General features: G+C 40.5%; 1 protein-coding gene across 1 annotated transcript; it reads right to left on the bottom strand.

Moving 5' to 3' along the window:
- Positions 1 to 202: 202 nt before the first annotated feature.
- LOC127688003 (HEAT repeat-containing protein 5B-like) lies at positions 203 to 20,769 on the bottom strand. Its single transcript, XM_052186761.1, has 7 exons — positions 20,731 to 20,769; positions 19,685 to 19,832; positions 11,790 to 11,891; positions 9,384 to 9,477; positions 4,069 to 4,238; positions 652 to 720; positions 203 to 250 (listed from the first exon to the last, which is right to left on the bottom strand). The coding sequence occupies exons 2-7, from the start codon at positions 19,808 to 19,810 to the stop codon at positions 203 to 205; spliced, it is 609 nt and encodes a 202-aa protein (XP_052042721.1). The 5' UTR covers positions 19,811 to 19,832; positions 20,731 to 20,769.
- Positions 20,770 to 26,973: the final 6,204 nt, after the last annotated feature.

The following is a 26,973-nucleotide window of genomic DNA, read 5'->3' as shown; positions in this document are numbered from 1 at the left end:
GGGACAATTCGAGACCACCTCTCATGGACTGCTGGTACAATGCCACTTCCATAATGTGCAGCTCTTTCCAGGAATCCAGGAATTCTCATAACCTATGGTCAATAATGTCTAGTGCCCTAACTGTTGCTACACTCCTTTGTTATCACAAATTTTATATTTTATGTTTATTTTGGCCCCCCCCTTAGAATGTTTACAGGTCTGTTCACTTGGACATAATATAGTAGCTGAGGATCCAAAGTCGAATCCTGAGCTATGACAAAAAAGGAGTGTGATTAACGCCTACTATTTTACATTTCCTATAGAATAAAATAGGAGACAAGACGAGGAGGGGCAGCGAGATGGCTCAGCTGGCAGGTGCCCGCCCTCGGTCAGAATGGTGACCTGTGTGGGAATCACACAGTGGAGGAGACGGCTGACACCTAGGAGTTGTCCTGCCCTACATATGAGCGCAGTGCCTCACACAGATCAGACAACTGAATGAATGAACAGATGGATGAATGAATGATTTTATTTGAAAATTTATAAAAAAGGAATGAACACTACTGTATTTCAATAGTGTTTGCAACTATTTGATTTTTCTCCCTTTAAGTAAAATCTAAGACTTCTAGGAATTTACAGAAGGCAGCTATAGAAAGCCTGCTTTCTTCTTACCTGACAAGCTTTTGCTATTATGTCTGATGGCGTATCTTGTGAAAAGGCTGGTCTTAGGGCAGCTCCCACCTAGAAAAATGAGCAAATTTTTATTTTAGAAACAACTAGTAAACAGAAAGCCTGTTGAGTCACTGGAGGATAAAACACCAAATACACAAGGACTAGTGAGATGGCTCAGTGGTTAAGAGCACTGACTACTCTTCCAAAGGTCCTGAGGTCAAATCCCAGCAACCACATAGTAGCTAATCTGTAATGAATATGATGTTCTTTCTGGGGTATCTGAAGACAGCTACAGAGTACTTACATATAATAAATAAATAAATCTTAAAAAAAAGAAAACACCAAATACACATCTATGTCCCTTTCTTCTTTATCACCTCCTCCTTATCCACTTCTTTTATAGTAAGATTAAACATAACTTTGCTTTTTAGGAAGTTATCAATATCAAATCTATATGGGAAGAATGCCCAAAGGACAAGCTTGTTTCCTTTGTTTTTGCTTCTGTTTAACAGTAAATGGGATTTTCTGATACAGTCATATGTAATCAAAGATATGTGCAGACTGTTGTGTTTTGTGTTTCTTTCACACCCCTATATGTATTTCTGAACATATTTCTAATCGCATTTATGTATTTCTTGGGTAAATCCCATGTAAGTGGATCAATTTCTTTAGCTAACTGAGGAATAATAAAAATTAAGAGGCACAAAAACACCTCAAAACCATCTCACCTCAAAAGTATTGCCTTTTAGGAATGGGTAAAAGCAGCTGACAATCGAGGTGGACACTCTGAGTTCAATGGCTGAGAACCACGGGGGGGCGGGGGGGGAAAGAGAGAACTGACTCTCGAAGACTGTCTTCTGACCCCATTCAATCATTTATGTGTGTATACAACTCTCTCTCTTTGACACATGTATTCACTCTCACTGTACACACAATAAAGGTAAGATTATGATGTTAGTAAGCTTTCCTATTATCACCATATCAATAAGTAAAGGAATACAAACAAGCTTTAGTTTTAAGGAAGCCAGCATCAGTCATGAAGGCCAGAATCATATCAGAGAGATGATGAGGTGTAATGTATGTAGGCTGAATAAAGACGTTGCAAGAAGTCTACTGCTATGTTGAGATTTCTACCAATAGTCACTCCATTGTTTGCACAGTAGTGTCTACAGACAGTCAAAAGTTCTGTTCAATGACTAAAGGTGTGACAGACTTAATAAAAGCAAGGAGTCAATACTGAACTAAAAGCAAATAATAACTGTTCTATGGTTACATAAGACAACGTTCTTATCCTTTGGAAATACAGTTCAAATGGCTCAAGGGTAACATTTTATTTGTTATTTTTATTTTATGTGTAGGGGTGTTCTGACTACATTTAGTTCTGTGTACCATGTGCAGCCAGTAATTGAGGAGTTCACAAAGGATGTTGGGTCTCCTGGACCTGGAGTTACAGACAATTGTTAGCCATCACATGAGTGCTGGAAATTGAACCTGGGTCCTCTGAAGAGCAGCTGATGGTCTTAACCACTGAGCCATTGTTCCAGCTCCAACATTGAAAACGTCTATGCAGACTTTCTACTTGTGCTCCATCTCTAAACCAATCACTTTGACTCTTACTGCCATCATTCTTCCAGCAAGTTCTTACTATGAACAATCATGTGACAAAGGTCAAAGGGCATATTGCAGCTCTCCTCAGGCCTTGTCAGTATTTGATACAGCTACCTGCTCCTCTACTGCGTTTGGCTTGTGTGAATACACCCTCTACTTTCCTTCAGTCTTTCTTATATCACTGCTATCCTCCTGTTCCCCTTCCCACTTCCTCTCAGTTCACTGAGAGTCTTCTTTTATTTTATAAATCTACCATGGTGGGTTTCTCACTCAGCACTCTCTCTGATCTCATCTACTCCCATTGGTCATCTAAACGACTTACAGTACCAAACCAATTTCTCCAATCCAGTCTTTTGTATGTTTGCTTGGTTTGATTTATGACAAAAAGTTTCTCTCTGTAGCTACAGCTGTCCTGGAACTCACTGTAGACCAGGCTGGCCTAGAACTCACAGAGATCTGCCTGCCCTCTGCCTTCCAAGTGCTGGGATCAAAGACATGAGCTACCACCCCCTAACTTAATCCACTCATTTTTTAACTGAGCTCCAGGCTCATGTAATCAGTCACACACCTATAACCAAATAATGGTATTCCACTCCTCCCAACCCTGCCCAACAATGCCAATCACAGGAAATTCCATCACCATGCTCAGGACAGAACCTAAAACAGCTTCTTGCTTTTCCTTCAGGGCCAATTAATCAACTCATTCTGACAATTCTTCCTCCTAAATGTCATTTGAAACCATCCTTTTCCCCCTTATTCTAATTGCAAACAACCTAAAACAACTGTTATCATCATTCTCCTACAATACCAAGATTCTTAGCTTACTGTAAAGAAGAATCCAGTCTCCATTATGCATCGAGGACAGAATGGAGAAAGTACAGATCTAATCATGTCACCTGCCTTTCAAGTTCCTTGTTACAGAATTAACTCCAAGGTTTTACTATCTATGAACATCTGCATGATCTGGCCCCTGGCTAGCTATCCTTGCTTTCCCACCTTGCTTTCCACGGTCCATACTTTCACCTCTTCCAGGTTTAACCACACCTTTAAGCACATCATACTTCTCATATAGAGGCCGTCCTACTTTTCCCAATGAATACTCTGGTACTGTGCTGGTCTGCACACTAAATCCTATTCTACATAACACATCTTAAGTACTATTTTTCAGGAAACTAATTTCTCAATGTCTGGCTTATGATAGGCCCTGTGTTATATACTCCTTATGGTAAGTGTATGCCTTTTCTTTTCTGTTTTCTGTTTGTTGAGAAACAAAGCCAGGGCCTTCTAAACGCTACACAAGTGCTTTATCACGAGCAATATCCTCAACCTTTTACCAATGTTCTACAGCCTCCCTAGCTCTTACCTTCTTTGTAAATAGCTATTGTTAACTGTCTCCTTAGCTTAAGCCTCATGACAAAGGCTAATCTTGTCTTATTTATATAACTGTCTGCAGTAGTCTGCCTTGTACCTTACATCTAACAGGCAATCCATAAATATTTGCTGAATGGACACATTGAACATTGCAATGACATCAGCAGATCTCAGAAGCCATCAATCAAGTGCTAAGAAATACAGTTCTAAGAGAATGGGACCACAGACTGCAAGTTCTTAGCTAGGAAATAAGCAGTTCATCAAAATATTTCTTAAAATTTAAAACAAAAGTAAATAAAAGAAAAGAAGATAACTATTGAAACTTAAACACTAAAACATATAATCCAGCCAGTATGTTTGTGTTTTAGTCCAGTTTGGTCTTTGGACAAAGACAATTTAAAGCTCTCGATAGAAAATGGTGAATGACTGTATACTCACACAAAGGCTTGGAACAAGGCTGGACAGATTGACGTGTCGTGGGGCAAACATGTGAAGCTCTTGAAGGCAAGAGATGGCAGCTGCCTGAAGCAGAGAATCAGAGTGGTCCTGGGTGATGGCACAATCCACCAAGCAAGAGGATCGGATGGTGGAAATGGTGGCTGCATTTCCTAACAGGAAAATAAAAGATAACATTAAATGTAACTATGCTATTAGTGTCACAAAAAGACTCTCAGAAAGTAGTCATATTCCAGCTAAACCCTTCTTCAAATCATTATTCAGATTGTTTTTTTTTTAAAAAACCACCCATATAGTCCACAAATATGATTTTGAAACACAACTGTATTTGCAAGGTAAAAATTTAGGTCTTAGAAATGAATTACTTTAAAAAAAATCATATTATCCTTTATAACCACCAGTCTTTTGGCTAAAGAACCATAGGATTTCTCATTCTGTGGTTCTCTACTCAACAAACACAACTCTACTTTCATTATGACAACTTTAAATACTGTTTGTCTAATAATAAAACCTTATAGAGGAAATGAAGGAAATTATATTACATATTTTTTTATTTTTCTACATTCTTTGTTTACATTCCTAATGATTTCCCCTTTCCCGGTTCCTCCCTCCCCATAACTCTTATAAGCCCTCTTCCCTCCCACTATTCACCAGTCAACCCCCTCGCACTTCTCTGTCCTGGTAATCTCCTACATTGTTGCATCAAGCCTTTCCAGGACCAGGGCCCTCTCCTTCCTTCTTCTTGGAAATCATTTGATATGTGAATTGTGTCTTGGGATTCAGAGCTTCTGGGCTAATATCCACTTATTAGTGACACATTATTCCATGTGTGTTCTTTTGTGATTGGGTTACCTCACTTAGGATCCTATTTTCCAGTTCCAACTATTTGCCTAAGAATTTCATGAATTCATTGTTTTTAATTGCTGAGTATAATTCCATTGTGTAAATATATCACATGTTCTATATCCATTGCTCTGTTGAGAGATATCTGGGTACTTTCAAGTTTCTGGCTATTATAAATAGAGCTGCTATGAACATATAGCATGTATCCTTATGACACGCTGAGGGAACCTCTGTGTATATGCCCAGAAATGGTATATCAGGGTCCCCTTGAAGGGTCATGCCCAGTTTTCTGAGAAACTACCAGACTGATTTCCAGAGTGGTTGAATCTGCTTGCAATCCCAACAGTAGTGGAGGAGTATTCCTCTTTCTCCACATCCTCACCAATGCCTGCTGTCTACTGAGTTTTTAATCTAAGCCATTCTGACTGGTGGGAGTTGAAATCTCAGGCTTGTTTTGATTTGCATTCCCCTAATGACTAATGATGTTGAAAATTTCTTTTTTTTTTATATTATTTTTTTATTCGATATATTTTTTATTTACATTTCAAATGATTTCCCCTTTCCTAGCCTCCCCCACTCCCAGAAAGTTCCGTAAGCCCCCTTCTCTCCTCCTGTCCTCCCACCCACCCCTTCCCACTTCCCCGTTCTGGTTTTGCTGAATACTGCTTCACTGAGTCTTTCCAAAACAAGGGGCCACTCTTCCTTTCTTCTTGTACCTCATTTGATGTTTAGATTATGTTTTGGGTATTCCAGGTTTCTAGGTTAATATCCACTTATTAGTGAGTGCATATCATGATTCACCTTTTGAGTCTAGGTTACCTCACTTAGTATGATGTTCTCTAGTTCCATCCATTTGCCTAAGAATTTCATGAATTCATTATTTCTAATGGCTGAATAGTACTCCATTGTGTAGATATACCACATTTTTTGCATCCACTCTTCTGTTGAGGGATACCTGGGTTCTTTCCAGCATCTGGCAATTACAAATAGGGCTGTGATGAACATAGTAGAGCATGTATCCATATTACATGGTGGGGAATCCTCTGGGTATATGCCCAGGAGTGGTATAGCAGGATCTTCTGGAAGTGAGGTGCCCAGTTTTCGGAGGAACCGCCAGACTGATTTCCAGATTGCTTCTCAGCCATTCTAAATCCTTCAGGTGAAAACTCTTTGTTTAGCTCTGTACCCAATATTTTAATAGGGTTATTTGGCTCTCTGAAGCCTAACTTCTTTACATTTTTTTAAATATTGGATATTAGCCCTCTGTCGTATGTAAGGTTTCTGAAAATATTTCCCAATTTTTTGGTTGCCGTTTTGTCCGATTGACAGTGTCCTTTGCCTTACAGAAACTTTGCAATTTTATGAGGTCCATTTGGTCAATTCTTGATCTTAGAGCATAAGCTATTGGTGATCTGTTCAGGATATTTTATCCTTGGCCCATGTCCTCAAGGGTCTTCCCCAGTTTCTGTTCTATTAGTTTCAGTGAGTCTGGTTTTATGTGGAGGTCCTTGATCCACTTGGACTTGAGCTTAGTACAAGGAGATAAGAATGGATCGATTTGCATTCTTCTGCATGCTGACCTCCAGTTGAACCAGCACCATTTGATGAAAAGGCTATCTTTATTCCACTGGATGGCGTTAGCTCCTTTGTCAAAGATCAAGTGACCATAGCTGTGGGGGTTCATTTCTGGGTCTTCAGTTCTATTCCATTGATCTACCTGACTGTCACCGTATCAATACCATGCATATTTTAACACTACTGCTCTGTAGTACTGCTTGAGGTAAGGGATTCTGATTCCCCCAGAAGTTCTTTTACTGTTGAGAATAGTTTTAGCTATCCTGGGTTTTTTGTTATTACAGATAAATTTGAGAATTGCTCTTTCTAACTCTATAAAGGACTGAGTTGGGGTTTTGATGGAGATTGCATTGATTCTGTGTATTGCTTTTGGAAAGATGGCCATGTTTACTATATTAATCATGGCAATCCAAGAGCATGGAAGATTTTTCCATTTTTTGAGGCCTTCTTCAATTTCCTTCTTTAGAGACCTGAAGTTGACCTCCTCAAGACATAAAATAAACAGAAAGGGAAGCAGGAATTCTGAGTGTATGCATTCAGGGTCCAGTCATGACTCACTGAATTCAGGTTGAAGTCACCATCAGGAAGATCCAGTTCCAAGTACAGCAGCAGTCAACCTTCTATGAACCTTTCCTTTGAACTAGCTGCCTCAGTGACAGGTAACACACCGTTAGGGGTGGTAAAATCAAAGAGTAAGCTCATGGAGGCAGTATTTGGCATCCCAGACTAAAAGAACTTCCTTTCCATTTTTTGTGGGGGGAGGGGTGGAGGAGATGTCCAAGTAGACTTTCATTTAAAATGTTTTCTCTGTTCAAGACTTTTAAAAATGCTTTACCCAGGAGTGGTGATGCATACCTTTAATCCAAGCAATCCAGAGACTGCAAATTCAAGGACAGCCTGCTCTACATAGAGATGTCTAAGCCCTCTACAACTGCCAGTAAAACCCTGACACCTGCTCTGGTTTGCCTGCTGTCTTAATTAGGGTTTTACTGCTGTGAACAGACACCATGACCTTGTGGCAAGTCTTATAAGGCACAACATTTAATTGGGTCTGACTTACAAGTTCAGTATCATCAAGATGGGAAAATGGCAGCATCCAGGCAGGCATGGTACAGGAGGAGTTGAGAGTTCTACATCTTTATCTGAAGGCTGCTAGCAGAAGACTCACTCCCAGGCAGCTAGGTTGAGGGAATTTAAGCCCATTGGACTATGACAGACTCCCTCCAACAATGCTACACCTACTAATAGTGCCACTCCCTGGGCCAAGCATATACAAACCATCACATCCATATTATTTTAAAAATGGCACATATAAAACATTGAGTGCCACATTTTGGAAAACAAAATGTATGGTAGATGATAATTATTAAAATGCTTTGCAAGCAACACAATGGTGATATTGAGAAAACCAGCCGAACAGTACTTGTCCAGGCACTCCCTTTAACTGAAGATGAATTTGCTTACCCTGCAGTTCTGGTCCAACAGTAGTTATGGTGGCCCCCAAGCATCTGCCCAAACACTGGTGAACTTCTGTGTGTGAAGGTGGAACTGTCAGCAGCAAGGTAACAACCAGGGACAGCGTGGGTTCCAAGTACCCATGGTACATTGGGCCACTAGAAACCACTCTCAGGGCAAGTGAATGAAGAGACCAAGTCTAAGATAAAACATAATTGCATTTTAGTTGGAGAAAACAATTCACTATACTGAATCAAGAATCCTAAATTGTTATATTCATGGAAATATCTTCAATATATTTTGAGTTAGAGTCTTATTGCATCCTGGGATGGCCTTGAACTTGTGATCCTCATTAGCCTTCTAAATGCTTAGCCTTCTAATTGCTAATTGCTAAACCTCTGTGAATGGTTTCCATGTGTATACTTTTAAAGTTTCACTGCAGCTACATTTGCTTAAATGTAAAATGTTCGAGAAACAAAAAAGGTTAGAAAACTACTCCAGGAATAACTGGATACATATATATGTATACATATATATACATATATATGTATATATATGAACAAACACACGCAGAGCATTAAAATGCAGTTACGCTATAACAGGGCAACAATGCTCCTCCTAGAGGCTAAGAAGAGCCCAATGCCAGGTATGAGTTACTTCTAAAGTCACTGGCCACTGAGGTCCCATAGACACTCCTTCCCTGAACATTACAGGCTTTTGCCAGTGTTCCAGGTTGCCCTCCAGAACTTGTCAGATCCTACTGCTGAAGACACAACACGCTGGAGTGATAGAGCAGGGTAACACAGCACGCTTGTATGGACCTAGAAGCTGCATCACTACTAGCTAACTTTCATAGTCCTTGAAGGTTCTACCAGAGAAGAAAAATAATCACCAGTCATACAGTTATGAACTTCAACCTGAGAAAGATGGCACAACAGGGATTGTTATCACCATTGTCCTCTCCTAACAGTCTAAGCAACCACACATGCAAAATGGGAAACTATTCTGGAACCTAATGCTCTAAGGGTCTTTATAACTGACTTTGAACAAGAAATTTATAAATAGTATTTGTGGGACTGAGGATGTGGCCCAGAGGCAGAGAATGTGCTTAGTGTGTACAAAGTCCTGGGTTCAATCCCCAGTACCACAAAGAAAAAACCTGCATTCTGAGAATACACAAAATATTTCTTACTTTACTTAAGAAATTTCCTATATTTTGTCTTGTTTCTGAAGTGCTGGGGACTAGATCCAGGGTCTTGTGTACACTAAGCAAGCATTCTATCACTGGGATATGCCCCAGCTGCTTATAATTACAATCAAACTCTTTATAAAACAGGAAAATTTCTACATATATTTTAGATGTATATATATATATATAAAAGATTTATTTTTTTGACATGAGAGTGTGAATTAAGTGTGGATACCCACAGAAAGCAGTGGAGGGCACTGGATTCCCAAAGGTGGAGTTACGGGAAGTTGTAAGCTGCCTGATGTAGGTTCTGGACATTGAATTTGGGTCTTCCAAAAAAACAGAAATGCTTTTAATTGCTAGGCCATTTCTCCAGCCTCTAGTATATACATAATAAATTATAAAATTAAATATTGTATATACATTTTATAATAATTTAATTGAGATGTATTTATTATGTAAAGCTAATTAATTACCCAGGCTAGCCTCGAACTCGTGGCAATCCTGTCTTAGCCTTCCAAATGCCGCTGCTATTACAGGGATGAGCCATCACACCTGGCTTTAAAACTCATCAATTTAAAGTGTCAAGTATGCAATGATCATTGGACACTGTATATAACCATCACATAAACACAACATTGAGCAGAAATGTTCAAAATAGCACAGATATAGCATCTAATTAATACTCTTGTGCTAATACAGAAGTGAAAATACAGAAATTAATTTTAAAAAGTTTTAACAAAGTACTAGCAAAGCATTAAAATATCATAATGCAATTAACAAGTTACTGAGATATTTTACACTGTTTTTCAAAGTAAGTATTAAAATCTGATGTAAAATAACTACTTAACAGTATTGAGAATTTGGAGAAGAAATACTTCAACTATTCAGTAAGCAAAGCAATCATGTTGAGAGCAAACCCTCTCTACTTCCTAATTAAGGGCAGCATGGAGCCAGCTGCCTCACAGTCCTGCCACCATGCCCTTCCTGGAGGAGGGACCATCATCCGCAATTAGTGACAGAAGTAAATCCGTCTTTCCTTGAGTAGCTTTTTCAGGGTTTTTACCTGCCAACAGTGTCATCATCTTATAGCCAAGAGGTCTACCACTGGTTTTTAAAAAAGTATTCTCAAAGTGAGTTGGGTAGAGGGGCATATATATGGAGGGAGGGGTAGGAGGAGGGGTTGGGGGTCTTTGGGGAGGGGGGAAATCGGGAAAGGTTTTATTACTGGCAATGTATATGAAGACGATATTCAATAAAAAAAAGTATTCTCAAAATGTAAGTATTCAGAAACTGCTTTTACTCATTAATCCTTACTTTCAATTCTTTCTTTTTAATGATTATGATGTGGATTAATGTTTACTGTTCAAAATATATAACTTAAGAATGGTAATTTATATGACTTGTGTTATTTCTTGGCCTTTTGGTTGTTTTTTTTAACTTCAAGTAACAATATTAAAAGCCACATTCCTCACCTTAGTCACACTTGTTTGACTCTCTGAGGTCACTCTTCATAACTGACATGCACAATAATTCTTAAAAGCCTTAAAGTGTAACGTTATTCTTTTCTCCCCTAAAGTGAGGTATTACTCCAAGAAGTGAGTAAGTAAAAGAGTGAACAGAATTAAAGGAGGCAGAGAGGCGGGCACAGCTGCAGGTGCCTGTGCAAAGTCTTGACTAAGGCTTCCATGTCCTCCTTCAAAGCTCTTAACATATTACATCTCTCCCAGAATCTAGAGGTCACTAAATTACTGAATTAAAGTTTGAGATTATGGAAAGCAACAAGAACAAAAACATGTCACATGCTGTAAGCCATGTGGAAAGTACAGTCTAGGTAACATGGTCTGCTTAAGAGACACCTTAGACTAGTGGAGAAGATGGGCAAGAGACGCACGTATTGTCAAAGCTATACTGGGCCATCCTGGCAATAAAAGATGCTTCTCCCAACACCTGAGCCATTCTTCTGAGGGATTCCCCTGCCGCACACCTTAAAATGGGGTTTGGGTTGTCAAGAGCTCCCATAACCAGGGTCAGAGCAGACTTGCGAACCTCCTTAGGCCCTAAAGTGCTCTTGTTTTCAGCTAAGCCCTATATTGATTAAAAGATAAAAAAGAAGAATGATATCTACATAGCAGAGACTGAAGGATAGCAGCACATAAGATGCCAGACTCCTATAAACATGATACAAATCATTTCATAAATATGAGAAAAATATGCTCATGTTAACGTGTACACCACTGTCACAAAAAAAATGTATCAGAGAGTGTCATTTAGTTCTTTTGTTTGGTGAAAAAGGTATGTAATGATTTAGATGCCTTTAAAGTAGTCTCCATAAGTCATAACTAATTTAGAAGAAAACATTTTTCTTTCTTTTTTTTAAAGGTTTATTTATTATTATATCATTATAAATGATTGTGAGATACATGTGGTGGCTGGGATTTGAACTCGGACCTTCAGAAGAGCAGTCAGTGCTCTTAACCTCTGAGCTTTCTCTCCAGCCCCAGAAGAAAGCATTTTCTAAGCCTTCTAATGCCTACAATAGTCCAATGCAGGGTTAGCCAACAACAGTACCTCTTGCCTGTTTAGGCATCAATGCTGTAGCCATGACTGTTCCTAGTAGTTTAGATACTGTGACTCATACCCCATAATTTGAGTTTTCCAAAGCCTTAAAGCAGAGGATAGCTATATTTTCTAGTTCAACAGTCCACATGAACACAGCTTCATTCTGTAGTTCCAGAAGGCACTAGGATCAAAAACAAGGCAGAAAGTAAATTATATTCTCACTCTATTCCACAGATGGAGGAACACAACCAAACTGATGCTCTCCTGCAATACCCAAAGAACTGCACAAAACATATGAACAGTTTTCAAAACTGCCGGCAAGGCAATGCATGGACATTGTTCTTTAAGGAACAACAAATCCTAATATAAATGTTTTAAATTCCAGAACTAATTAATGTAATCCACATTAGGAAAGCTTTAGATCTCTGGTGGTGCAAAGCACCAGGGGTCTGCGTGCGCCAAAGAACTAAGCACATAGTCAATTTGTCAGCCAGCCTGCCGGGCGTGGGGCCTGTGTCCTGCCCAGAGAGCTGTGGAAGGAGAGAAGCCCCGCAGCCATATTTGCTGCCTGCCTGGACAGAAAAGGGTCACTAGGTACTGTATCACCCTGAGCTTTAGATCTCTGGTGGTGCAAAGCACCAGGGGTCTGCCTGCGCCAAGTAACTGAGCACATAGGTGGTTTGTCTGCCAGCCAGTCTGTCAGGGGATCTGCGTCCTAGGTAAGAATCAACAGAGGGAGTGGCCCCCACCACACCATCTGCGCTCCATAATAGAGCAGACAGAGAACACCTGGATGACCTTGACAACCTAAGTATAACATTGCTTGAGGCAAGACTGAACATGGCTCCAAAGGCACAAAAGAGGAAGGCAGCATAACAGTAATCTGTGCCAGAGGAAACCCAGTCATCCAGTGTTGCAGAAATAACCTTAAAGATCCATAGTCTGGTGGTGCTGGTTCAATTGGAGGTCAGCCTGCAGAAGAATGCGAATCGATCCATTCTTATCTGCTTGTACCAAGCTTAACTCCAAATGGATCAAGGACCTCGACATAAAACCTGACACACTGAAACTAATAGAAAAGAAACTGGGGAAGACCCTTGAGGACATGGTCACAGGGGAAACGTTCCTGAATAGAACACCAATAGCTTACCCTCTAAGATCAAGAATTGACAAAGGGGACCTCATAAAACTACAAAGTTTCTGTAAGGCAAAGGACACTGTCAAAAGGACCAAAAGTCAACCAACAGATTAGGAAAGGATCTTCACCAGCCCTAAATCTGACAGAGGGCTAATATCTAATATATACAAAGAACTCAAGAAGGTAGAACCCAGAGAACCAAATAACCCCATTAAAAAGTGGGGTACGGAGCTAAACAAAGAATTTTCACTTGAAGAACTTTGGAGGGCTGAGAAACACCTTAAGAAATGTTCAACATCATTAATCATTAGGGAAATGCAAATCAAAACAACCCTGAGATTTTACCTCACACCAGTCAGAATGGCTAAGGTCAAAAACTCAGGAGACAGCAGGTGTTGGCGAGGATGTGGAGAAAGAGGAACACTCCTCCACTGCTGGTGGGATTGCAAGATGGTGCAACCACTTTGGAAATCAGTCTGGAGGTTCCTCAGAAAACTGGGCATGACACTTCCTGAGGACCCTGTTATACCATTCCTGGGCATATACCCAGAGGATTCTTCAACATGCATTAAGGACACATGCTCCAGTATTTGTAGTAGCCAGAAGCTAGAAAGAACCCAGGTGTCCTTCAACTGAGGAATGGATACAAAAAATGTGGTATATTTACACAATGGAGTACTATTCAGCCATTAGAAACAATGAATTCATGAAATTCTTAGACAAATGATGGAGCTGGAGAACATCATACTAAGTGAGGTAACCCAGTCTCAAAAGATCAATCATGGTATGCACTCACTGATAAGTGGATATTAGCCTAGAAACTTTGAGTACCCAAGACATAATCCCCATATTAAATGATGTCCAAAAAGAATGGAGGAGTGGCCCCTGGTTCTGGAAAGACTCAGTGCAAGAGTATAGGGGAATTCCAGAACAGGGAAGCGGGAAGTGGTAGATGGAGGAACAGGGGGAGGGAAGAGGGCTTATGGGACTTGCGGGGAGTTGGGACCCAGAAAAGGGGAAATCATTTGAAATGTAAATAAAAATATATCAATAAAAAAATTAAAAAAACAAAGAATAAGGAAGTACAGCCTAGCATTCTTTTCTGTCTTCTCTCTGTTCCCTGGACTACCACCACATCTTCCTCCACTCACCGCCCCCATGATAGACCGTATTCTCAAACCACAGGGCAGAAACAAAACAAAACACCCTCTCTTAAGTCAGCTCACAGGTTATTGAGAAAATATTTGTAAATTAATATTTTGTGTAAAGAAAGTATAAACAGTTCTGTTTATAGCTGGGGATCATCCTCTGACATAGAACACCATATGGAGGTGGTGTAGGGAGGTAGTTAAGCACCCAGGAGTGTGGAGAGGCCTGAGGGCACAGATAGGACCAAGACTGCTGCTCAGAGGTACCTATCCGGAACCCTCAGGCAGGAGCCTTCTGGTTTCTGTCTCTGGCTGGGGACCATCCTCTGCCACAGTGCACCATATTCAGGTGGTGCAGGGAGATAGCTAAGCACCCAGGAGTGTGTAGAGGACTGAGAACACAGGAAGCACCAACCCTGCTGCTCAGAGGAACCCTTCTGGAACCTGGAGGACACAAGAGCCCAGAAGCAGCCTGGGACAGAAGTCTTCCAATTAACATCTACACCCAGATCTGATCCTGGGCTAGAGAGCTACATACACAAATACCACTAGGAAAGAGCTGGTCTCCCACGAGTGCCTACATACCTGTGCACACAGAGATAACAGGTCTCCCAGGAGTACAGGTACACAGGCTTGCAGGACAGATAAGCCACAGTCAGAGACAGCAAGACCAGCAAATACCAGAGATCATCAGATGGCAAAAGGCAAATGCAAGAACACTGCAACAGAAACCAAGGCATCATGGCATCATCTGAACCGAGTTCTACCACAACATCAAGTCCTGGATAGCCCAACACTCTGGAAAAGCAACAGCTCATGACTCTGGGAAATGACTTCAAGAAGGACATAAACAAGTCCCTTAAAGAAATACAAGAGATCATGGATCAACAGGCAGAAAGCCCTTAAAGAGGAAACACAAAAATCCCTAAAAGAAGTACAGGAAAACACAAACAAACAAGTGAAGGAACTGAACAAAACCATCCAGCATCTAAAAGTGGAAGTAGAAAAAATAAAGAAATTACAAAGGGAGGCAACTCTGGAGATAGAAAACCTAGGAAAGAAATCAGGAGTCATAGATGCAAACATCAATAACAGAATACAAGAGACAAAAGAAAGACTCTCAGGTGCTGAAGATACCATAGAAAACTCAACAGATACCATAGATACAACAGATAACTCAAGATACCATAGATACCAATAGATAACTCAAGATACCATAGAAAACTCAACAGTCAAAGAAAATGCAAAATGCAAAAAGCTTATAATCCAAAACATTCAGGAAACCCAGGACAAAATGAGAAGACCAAACCTAAGGATTATAGGTATAGAAGAGAGCAAAGATTTACAATTTAAAGGGCCAGTAAATATCTCCAACAAAATTATAGAAGAAGATTTCCCTAACTTAAAGAGATGCTCATGAATATTCAAGGAGCCTTCAGAACTCCAAACAGATTGAACCAGATCAGAAAGTCCTCCCTGCACAAAATAATCAAAACACCAAAGGCACTAAACAAAGAACGGAATACTAAAAGCAGTAAGGGAAAAAGCCCAAGTAACATATTAAGGCAGACCTATCAGAATCACACCAGACTTCTCACCAGAGACCAAGAAAGCTAGAAGATCCTGGGCAGATCTCATACAGACCCTAAGACAACACAAATGCCAGCCCAGACTAAAATACTCAGCAAAATTCTCAATCACCATAGACAGAGAAACTAAGATATTCCATGATAAAACCAAATTTACATAGTATCTTTCCACAAATCAGCTCTAGAAAGGATAATAGATGGAAAACGCCAACATAAGGAGGGAAACTACACCCTAAAAAAGCCAAGAAAGTAATCTTCTTTCAACAAACCCAAAATAAGATAACGACACAAACGTAAAAATAACATAAAAATTAACAGGGAGCAACAATCATTTTTCCTTAATATCTCTTAATATCAATGGACTCAATTCCACAGTAAAAAGACATAGAATAGCATACTGGATACATAAACAGGACCCAGCATTTTGCTGCATACAGGAAACGCAACTCAGTGTCAAAGATAATCACTACCTCACAGTAAAAGGCTGTAGAACAATTTTTCAAGAAAATGGTCCCAGGAAACAAGCTGGAATAGCCATTCTAATGTCCAATAAGATAGACTTTCAACCAAAAGTCATCAGAAAAGACATAAAAGGACATTTCATACTCATCAAAAGAAAAACCGACCAAGATGAACTCTCAATTCTGAACATCTATGCCCCAAATGTAAGGGCACCCACATTCAAAAAAGAAACTTCACTAAAGCAAAGAGCACACATGGTACCTCACACAATAATTGTGGGGGACTTCAACATCTCACTCTCATCATTGGACAGATCAGGGAAACACAAGCTAAACCAGAGGCACAGTGAAGCTACCAGAAGTTATAGACCGAAAGGATTTAACAGATATCTGTAGAATATTTCATCCTAAATCAAAAGAATATATCTTCTTCTCAGCACCTCATGGTACCTTCTCCAAAACTGATCATATAATTGGGCACAAAACAGACCTCAACAGATAAAAGAAGACTGACATAATCCCATGCCTCCTATCAGATCACTACAGATTAAGGCTGGTCTTCAATAGTGACAAAAACAACAGAAAACCCACATACACATGGATGCTAAACCATGCTCTACTCAATGAAAACTTGGTCAAGGAAGGAATAAGGAAAGAAATCAAAGACTTAGCTGGGCAGTGGTAGTGCACGCCTTTAATCCCAGCATTTGGGAGGCAGATGCAGGTGAATTTCTGAGTTCCAGGCCAGCTTGGTCTACAGAGTGCGTTCTAGGACAGCCAGGGATACACAGAGAAATCCTGTCTCTAAAAACCAAAATAAAGAAAGAAAGAAAGACTTTATAGAATTTAATGAAAATGAGGGCACAACATACCCAAACTTACGGGAAACAATGAAAGCAGTGCTAAGAGGAAAACTCATAGCTCTGAGTGCCTCCACAAAGAAACTGGAGAAAGCTTACACTAGCAGCTTAACAGCACACCTGAAAACTCTCGAACAGAAAGAAGCTAATACACCCATGAGGAGTAGACAGCAGGAAATCATCAAACTCAGGGCTGAAACCAACCAAGTAGAAACAAAAAGAATCATACAAACAATCAACAAAACTAGGAGCTGGTTCTTTGAGGAAATCAACAAGATAGATAAACCCTTAGGCAGACTAACGAGAGGGCACAGAGACTGTATCTAAATTAATAAAATTAGAAATGAAAAGGGAGAAATAACAACAGAAACTAAAGAAATCAAAAGAGAAAGAAAGAAAATCATCAGCTCCTACTACAAAAGCCTATACTCAACACAACATAATTCCAAGATTTACATATAATCAATATCTAGTCAATATCACCCATGTATTTAAGAAATATGATGCAGTTCCTACATACCAAGTACTAATCTAGGAGGCCCTGGGAGCAACAGTGCAAAAAAAAAAATAGACAAAGTCCTCATTCTCATGAAATTTACATTCTGGGGTAGGGACAGAATATAAATATGTGAGTGGTATGAGAAAACACCTCTCTCTAAGGTGAAATGGTGAGCTACACAGCTATCTAAAAAAATATCCGAGGAGCAGGAACAAGATGTGAAAGGCTTTGCAGATGAAGTAAGATCCGCATATCTGAGGACAGCAAGGTTAGGGGAGCTGGTGGAGTAATAGATAAACAGATGATGCTCCAGACACACTGAAGAGCATTAAATTTATGCCGAGTGATTGTTCTGAGCAGAGAAGGGTTGTATTCTAAATATTCTGCCAATTCACTTGGACTGTTCAAACTGTACAACATATATATATATATGTGGCAGACACATGGTGAGCAGTTAAAACCCTACTACAATGACCCAGATGAGAGACACTGCAGAGGCAGATGATGGGAAATGAATGAATTCTAGATATGCTTGTGGGTAACTCCCTTAACAGTTGCTAATCCACATGATATAAGGGAAGGGAATGATTTTAGGGGGTTTGCAAAGGATGGGTTTGAAATCAATAAATTGGTATAAATGTGTTAACTCAGAGAGAGAGAGAGAGAGAGAGAGAGAGAGAGAGAGAGAGAGAGAGAGAGAGAGAGAGAACATGAATGAATCTCTGCTAGCCTTGAATCCACCATGTAGCTGAGAATGACTGTGAACTTTTGCTCACTCCTCCACTTCCCAGGGCTGGGATTATTACAACGGCCACCACATACACTTGTTCTATGTGGCGATAGGAATTAAACCCAGGGCTTTCTGCATGGTGGAGGCAAGTACTCTAGCAGCTGAGCTCCAGGCCAGCCCAGATGTCTTTTCAAAGCAGTTATGTAAAGTGGTGGTAGGAGTCATAGGAGTGAGTATCACTGAAAAGGAAGACTGACAACTCTCACAACAAAACACAGTGAGGGCTAAGTATTTAAAGCAGAGGATAAGCCACATGTAAAGATAGAAGGGAGCCAAATACAACACATCCAGATGATTGCTGTAGGCAGTGTGAGTCATGTGCCAGCTCCAAAAAGACTTTTCCTTGGAAGGGAAACAACAAATGCCCAGTTACAGGGGGTTTAAAAGACAAAAAGAAAATTCTAGTTAAAGGTCACTAGGGTATCCGTGGCCACAACAATAGGAAAGGAACCTGGACAAAACTTGAAAGCCAACAGGACCCTAAAAGTGATTCTCGGTCTTTCAGGCGAGAATAAATCTGCACCTAGAAATAAAAGGAATTACTAGTTGACTGTCCAAGAGGCTATACTGGTGTACACCCATCATGCCCAGCATTTCACCACTCAGACAGCTAATGCAGGGAGACAGCTGAATGTTTGAGGCCAGTCTGGGATATGCAATGAGCCCCAGGCCAGCCAGGAATAACTAATAAAGCAGTCAGACAAAGTAAAATCAAAGCCAACAAACAAACAAAATTTTCTACCCTCCTTTCTTCCATTCCAGAAGAAAGCTAGAGGCTTGCGTCCTGGAAAAAACATGAGATAGGACATCTTTGAACAAGAAGGATCAGACACAACTGTGGACTGAGGTCGCTGTACTAAAATAGGAATTAAGTGAATGTTTACATCATGAATGTTAAAGTCTTTAGTCTCCCTATCCCAATTCCTCAGTCCCAGACAATTATCCACATTCCCTTCAGACAACAGAGTAGAAAGGCATCTTCTAGGGAACAATTAGTCTAGAGAAACATACTAAGATAAGGTCAGGACTAGCCTATTGTGACATTCAGTTTGTAAAATTCACCTTTTCCAGAAAACCTTTTATGATTCACTCTTACATTTTCCCACTAGAGGAAAGCATCTAATATTAACAAAATAAAAAAAAATACACAAAACAAGTTTGAATCAAAGAGGTTGTAGAGGGGAAAGTAAAAATCTCTTATCGCAGAGGCCTTCCCAGGCACTGGAATTATAAGTGGATTATAAGTGACACCAGCACAGTGACGTTTAAATCCAGTCACATTGCACTGCCTAGACAGATATGACGCATGCAACAAGCAGATGTAAACAGGGTTTGGGCTTTACTGCTGACTAAGAGACGGATAAGCTAGAAATTCCCATAGTATGACATCCTCCACTTCCTGAGGTGAATGACTCATAACATTTAAAAAAACACAATATTTTCATCTTTCTTTATGTCAATCTTATGGTGGGGAGTGGGCAATACTCACCTTGTTGGCAGCAACTAGGACTTTATCAAGAAATCTTAACCATTCAAAGATGAACACTGGTCCCTTTGCCTTTGTGATCTGAGCCAATGCTTCTTCATTTAGCAATAAACTGTGAGCTAGCTCCATTATTGATGTTCTTAACTCCAACCTTAAGTGAACAGATTAGCTTTTTAAAAAGTAAAATACATATGTAAGCAATTTTTTATTTATGTGTAGGAATGTTTTGCCCACATGTATGTATATGGACTACATGTGTGCCTGGTGCCCACAGAGGTCAAAACAGGGTGTTGGCTTCCCCTGGAACTGGAGAAAAAGATGGTTTCGAGCCATCATGTGGGCTCTGGAAACCAAACCCAGGTCTTTATCAAAAGCAACAAGTATACTTAATCACTGAGCCATCTCTCCAGCCCTTACAGGTAAGGATTATTTAAATATTAAATACCAAGTTTCATAAATGCAACCGCTAAGATAGGGAAGGACTGCGTGGTTTCACTTCTCACTAGAGAATTAACTTCGTAAAGACAATGATAAACAAAAAGAGACTGTTTGGCAATAAGAATGGAATGAAAGGAAAATGTAAACACTGCACAAAGACATTATCCCCGGGCTGTTGTTTGTCTATTAGAACATAGGCTATTAACTCATTCTACCTTGAGAACCGAACTTCTGAGCATGGGCGAGGCTTCTCCTCCACCTGTTGAGCGTCATGGGCACCTTTACCTGTCCCTCGCCACCGGGACACAGAATAAAGACCCCAGGGATCTGACAAGCAGGAGCGAGCCCGACGGGGCCCGGGACAACCCCTCGCCCGGGAACGCGGTGCTCCGGGTCCGGGTGCCCCGGGCCGCTCCCAGGACCCCGACAACTGGGAGTCTGCGGGAAACCGCAAACTGGGGTCCCAGGCCGCCCTGCGAGGTCAGCCTCACGTCGAAGGAGTCCTCGAGCTGCCAACCCCGAGGCTGAAAACTCGAATTCCTTCCTGAAGATGTCCAGGGACACAGGGATCGCGGTGCGTGTCAGCCTGGCAGAGCGCTACACCTCCTCACCTCCTAGTCTAGTCAGGACCGACCTGCCCAGCTCCGCACTGCCAAGGGACGCGGATGCCCCGCCTCCCAAACTCCTGCCCACAGGAAGCCAGGAGACAACGCATGCGCAGGACACTGGTCATGCGCACCCACACTCCCCACGCTCTCTTAACCCTGCCCGCCCCAAGTTTCATAGCGAATCTGCTTTCAGGGCCTAGTGGGAGGTTCCTGGGTCCCGCACCAATTGCACAGCGCATGCGCAGCGCACCCTCACCAGAACAGGGTCAGTGCTGTAAAGCTCGGGTTTGGGGCGTCAGGGCGACCTGGAGGATGAAAGAGGGCCCTGCTAGTTGGCTGTGACTGCCCAGCACAGCGGCAGCTAAGCCCCATCCGTGAGTGCTTTGGTGGGTGGGTGCAGGAGGGAGGAGCGCAGGACGGAAGAGCCTGCGATGCGGAGGCACCCATAGGAGATTTAGCGCATCTCTCTGTGTGTTTAGTAGCCCTCGCTACTTACTCGGTGTCCAATACTGAAATAAGCTAGTAGCACCTATAGCCTTCCTGTTGAGAAAATGGTTACTCCATTATTCCGGAACAGGCAAAGAGCGTCACCTTGTTCCAGTTCTTGGACACCCACCACCTCCAACCATCAACAAATGCTGTGCTTTCTCCTCCCTCAGATAGACCCAGAATCCTGGCCGCCTCGATGTGACTCTTAAGTGGTGGTTCAGGTGACCAGCATTCCTGCCTGGATAATCCATCTACTTGTGGAGTTTATTCTTATTTTTGAAGAAAGTGGATAATGGTAGTGTATATTTTCTTCATAGGAGGAGGAGGAGGAGAACAGTCACATTTTAGGACTCAATTCCTTATTCTTTTTTCTTTTTCTTTTTCTTTTTTCTTTTTTTTTTTTAAGATTTATTTATTATACAACGTTCTGTCTGCATGTGTGCCTACAGGCCAGAAGAGGGCACCAGATCTCATTATAGATGGTTAAGAGCCACCATATGACTGCTGGGTATTGAACTCAGTACCTCTAGAAGAGCAGACAATTCTCTTAAACTCTGAACCATCTTTCCAGCCCCCATATTCCATTTCCCAACATAACTTCCTCACCATTGGTAATTAATTTCCTTAAATCGTATTATTTAATGAAACTGCAATACCCATCTATGAATTTTCAGTGTGATTGTATATGAAAAGTATACATAAAACATGGAATAATGAAAGTCGGGTGCTCATGCTAAAACGGCTAACCAGTTTACCTGGTGTGCCATCTTGCTATTCCAGGATATTGTTTTTCGTTTTTTAAATATGACATTAAAACCAACTTTACTGCCAGGTATGGTGACACATATCTTTAGTCCCAGAACTTGGGAGTCTAAGGCAGGTGGATCATGGGATTAAGGTTGAGTCCCTGTTAACAGGGAGGGTTTCAGTACATCCAAGGCTTCAAAGAGAAACCCTGACTGAAAACAAACAACCAACCAACCAACAAACAAAATGTTGCTATATTTTTCCAACCGGGTAAAAGAAATCTCAACTCAATCAGTAACAATATAAGCTATAAGCCTAGATCGGGCTGATCTCCCACTACACTAATCTATTCCCATCTCTATTATTCCATCTAACTTGCAGTTTCTCTAGGCCATGAGCTTCTCTCTGCAGCCTCTCCATGCATCCTCCATAGCTAGTCCCACAAACTCTCAGCCCCTCCTCCTCCTTCCTGCCCAATCATAGGCTCAAGCCTTTATTTGAAAAGTTAGGGTGGGGAGAAGGTTCACAAGGCAACTCCTCTTGTGCAGCACATCAGAGGAGTAGAATTAGCATCAAATTACAAGCCCAGAGGTATCCACAACTCCTCCCCCTTTCTGTCCAATTGAAAGGCTCTTTTATCTCAGACAACAATTGAGTGTAATTATTACCATTTTGTAATTTATAATATACAGGATAGACCTAACACCCAGTCCATCAATTTTTATCAATTAAATAGTACCTCTGTTGTCTATCTGAACTTAAAAGACTTAAAATTCTACACATGACTCAAGTCCTGGCTTTAAATTGTAACCCATCTGAAAACCATCCTCTCAAATCTGTATCATCTTTCTAAATGCTAAACAGCTTGAACTGACTATGAGCCTACTAGTCTTCAACCCCATCAGAAATCCAAGAATGACTAATATTACCTGAAAGTATGAGAAACACAACATATACCTTCTAAAACTTAGCCAATTTATAGAGACTGCTGATCACCTGAACAGGGCCTATACACCAAAACGTTGGAACATCAGTCTTCAGCCTTCTGGCCCAGGATCATCTGACAGACTTGGTAATGGAGAATTTTGAAGGGCTAATTACTCTATCTTGGCAGAGATTATCAGTCGACTATTTTGCATAGTGTGTCCTTTTTTTTGGACAGTATTTTTCTGTAGATGAAATGAGGCAATTCTTGCTTGGTGACTGTCTTGCCACAACTGAAGCAACTCTATTGATGCTCAATTTCCTTTTTGAATTAAAGAAAGGAGTGCTGTCAGGAGCAGACAGGTCTCCAGTCAAATGAACTTTAAAAAAGAAATGTCAATAAATGTCATGTTCTGTGTACTTCTGACACATTTGAAGACCATCTATCTACCTAAAGCATCTCTAAACTGTGAGCATTGACTACTCTTGGCCATTTCTAATCAAAATAACTCAGGAACACACTTTTAATTAACCCACAACCAATTAACCCACAACCACAACTTTGCTATCTGGTCTTCTGTTGTTGTATTTTTTTTTTTTTTTTTTTTTTTTTTTTTTTTTTTTTTTTTTGGTTCTTAGAGACAGGGTTTCTCTGTGTAGCCCTGTCCGGGAACCCATTCTGTAGACCAGGCTGGCCTAGAACTCAGAAATCCATCTGCTTCTGCCTCACAGGTACTGGGATTAAAGGCCTTTGCCACCACCGCCCAGCTCATTTTATTCTTAAATGTGTTATATGGACACAAAGCCTACATGGGAATAATAATATTAATCTCAGTTTTATATCAATAATACATTTATACCAATGAAAACCTTAAATTTGCATAAGTAAATTCTTAACCAATATAAGAGATTACAACTTCAGCTTCGTATCAGTTATAAAGACTTCTAACAATGTTAGATCTGGCTATGTAATGTTTTGCTTAAAAATACATTTGCCAACCTATCCCTATTTGTCTATTTCTTTAATTTCTATGAATAATAATTTCCATAATTTCTATATATCCCCCTTTTTCTTTTCTGCCCCCTTCCCCTTTACCTAAGAAGGAAGTATAGGAAAGAAGAAAGGTAGAAGTACCTGAGTTTAACTTCTTTAGCTCCCTCCCTGTCCAAATCTACATTTGTAAAGTACCTCTAAAATGACAACATATCTATAATTCCTAAAATAATCAGAACCATCTACCCCAACATAGGGAACTGGGATAATGATTATCTTCTGTCTGCTTCCAGCTGAATTGAGGCGAAGAATTCCCATCTGGGGGCCCAAAGGGAAATAGGAAAGTTGACTCGTCAGAGGAGACCTAGCTGCCATTATTTGCCTTCCAGTCGCTATGTTCATTGGTCAGCTGACATCTTGACCATGACATTCTGAAAGGCTGAATAGGTGAGTAGTTCTGGAAACAAGTCTCTAAAACAATCAGCTTTGAGGGAGTTGAAGTAGAGTCAAGTGTGAAGCTGGAATGGAAGGTCCCAGAATCTCAGCATCCCCAGAGTGTGAGTCTTTTTAGGGCTGTCTTTCTCTTCTTTTATCCTGTAGTATACAAAACTATTTTGTTGATTGTGTTAGTCTCCCTTTACTTCTCTGTCGCTAAGGTCTTCAGGAGGTCTCTCTTCGTCATGTCTGATTTTTATCACCTTGGAAAGAACCCGCAGCTTTTCTTTTATGTGGAAACAGGCATAGCCCCGCCCCCAGCATAATATATTTCCAACACATGTCGTGTGTCATGAAGCCATCTTGTCTTATGTTCTTTCTATTTACACAGAAGGTCTTTCTCTGGGTGTAGTTCATCCTTATTTGACATCCTTTAATGAACATTTTTTAAAACTACAATGCTGCTTCCTCTCATCTCAGAAAAGATTATAAAGATATGTTTGCAGGTGTCTTCCAAAGGACAGTGTTTTCACAAAAGAGCCATTCTTACATGAAGCCTCCAGGAGTTCACTTCTTATTGTGTTGGAATTTTAGGCTCTAGGCCTCATTGGTAGGGGCATAATGGTTTCTAGAGAGAGGGCTTCCTCTGGTCTCTGTTTCTTACCTTAGTACCAGAGGGGTCAGCCCTGGCCAGAACCTCAGACCTGTTTTCTGCTTCCTGGATGAACATTTCTGTTCCCTCCCAGGTGCTGTGTTAATTGTCTCACACTCTAGGGTCAGTGCATCTCCGTTGCTCACTATACAATATCTCCAGTGCCCTTTATGATTTCATTTTCACCTGTGAATTATTTAGGAGAAGGTTATTAAATCCTTAAATATATGAATATTTTCGTGTTTTGTTTTAGAATATCTTTTTGTTTTGTTTTCTCTTTTCTTGTTCTGTTGGGAAGAGTTTCTTTGTGTAACAGCCCTCACTGTCCTGGATTCTCCTTGTAGACCAGGCTAGCCTCACAAGATCCACTTGCCTCTGTCTCCAGTACGACAGGATTAACATGACCAGCTTGTTTTAGAATAGCTTACAGCTGTTGGTTTCTAACTTGATTCTGATATGGTCAAAAATCATGTGGTAATTTTCCTCCCTTCAATATAAACTTAATATTTGAGACCCAAAATATTCTCCGTTTTGGTAAATACACATCATGTACTTGAAAAGAATGTGTATCCTTAACACAGTATTTTGCAAAAGTTAATGGCCATGAGGTGTTCTGTAAATTCTAAAGATAAATGATATTTCTCAGATCATTTATTCTTCACTGAAGCTTTTTCTTGTTGTCCTATCAGTAGCTGAGAGAGATAAGTGTACTCTTTATACTTATGGAGTTGTCTGATATGCCCGCTGCTGTCAGTTTCAGTATGTGTAGTTCGAAGTTCTGTTATTAGATATTGCAACAGATTATTATGTAGTCTGAATAATTTGACATTTTTTGTCATTAGGAAGCCTGTCTTTTTCTATCTGGATGTAGTCTCTGTCTTAAAGTCGGTTTTATTGAAATTAAAATAGTCATCACAGTCGTCTTGTGCTTGGTGATTGCATACTATAGTTACATTGATGCATGATTTTGAAATGTAGTGAATTTAAAAATGTGCATGTGTACTATGTGAGTCTGTGCATGGGAGTTCAGGTGCCTGCCAAGAGCAGAAGCATCAGATCCCTCTGGAGCTGGACTTACAGGTAGTTGTGAGCCACCTGAAGTGGGTGCTGGGAACCGAACTCAGGTCCTTTAGAGCTTAGTACACAAGTCCCTTCAGTAATCCTAGATCCTGTCATTTGACAGGATTAATGATCACACCTCTACCCCTTGTCAATTTGACCCAAACACATCAAGCATATTTTTTTATCACATCTTTAGTTTGTATATGTATATAACTGTGTCAGTACCAAGGTACATGTGTGGAGGTCAGAAGACCAAGATGTGGATCTTGAAAATCAAATTCAAGGAGTCATGTTTGATAATAGACAGCTTTACCTGCTGAGCCATGTTGCTGGCCCCCAAACACATCATTCTTAATCCACAGTCCTCTACTATTTGTCTGCATAGGTTCATGCAACCTCCTAACACAAAAATATGCTCATTCCAACTTCAAAAGTGTCTGGAATCTAACAGTTCTAAAACTTCTAGGTCTCTTGTGACATTTCAGGGAATGTCCTAACTCTGAGCTTCAACATGATTAAAAACATTTTACATCCTTCAAGCATATAGATATACAAAGTAAACATTCCCAGTCCAAAGATAAGAGTGGGAACATAGCAATGATAAAACCAAGACAAGAAAAATCCAGCAGGGTAACCACCAAATACTGCATCTCCATGTCCAGCATCATCATTCCATTGGTGGAATCATCTGACTTCCAGGGGACTTAAGTGGTTTCTTCCTCCAGCTTTGCCATCTGTAGCACACATCCTCTAAATCAAGCAAGCCCTCGCTATGCCTCTAGCTTGCTTTCCTGTCTCGATCTCCATGTCTTCACCTTCATAGCTTCACACTGTGGCATTGTGGGGCCTCCTCTCAGGGAGCCTGACCCTAACACACATTGCCAATTTCAGGGTGGATTTTCCCACTTCGATTAACCTAATCAATGTAATCCTTCATAAGCAT

Source organism: Apodemus sylvaticus, chromosome 6 (genome assembly GCF_947179515.1).
Source record: "Apodemus sylvaticus chromosome 6, mApoSyl1.1, whole genome shotgun sequence".
NCBI lineage: Eukaryota > Metazoa > Chordata > Mammalia > Rodentia > Muridae > Apodemus > Apodemus sylvaticus.
The sequence above is the reverse complement of the archived record's forward strand: the minus strand, read 5'-3'. Positions and strand labels throughout refer to the sequence as shown.

Coding starts and splice junctions, on each gene's coding strand:
- LOC127688003 (XM_052186761.1), bottom strand. CDS start 19,810: ATGGAGCTAGCTCACAGTTTATTGCTAAATGAAGAAGCATTGGCTCAG. Junction 9,478..11,789: donor TGGAAAACTCAAATTATGGG/GTATGAGTCACA, acceptor TTTTTTTGGAAG/ACCCAAATTCAATGTCCAGA. Junction 721..4,068: donor GCCTTGTTCCAAGCCTTTGT/GTGAGTATACAG, acceptor TCATTTTTCTAG/GTGGGAGCTGCCCTAAGACC.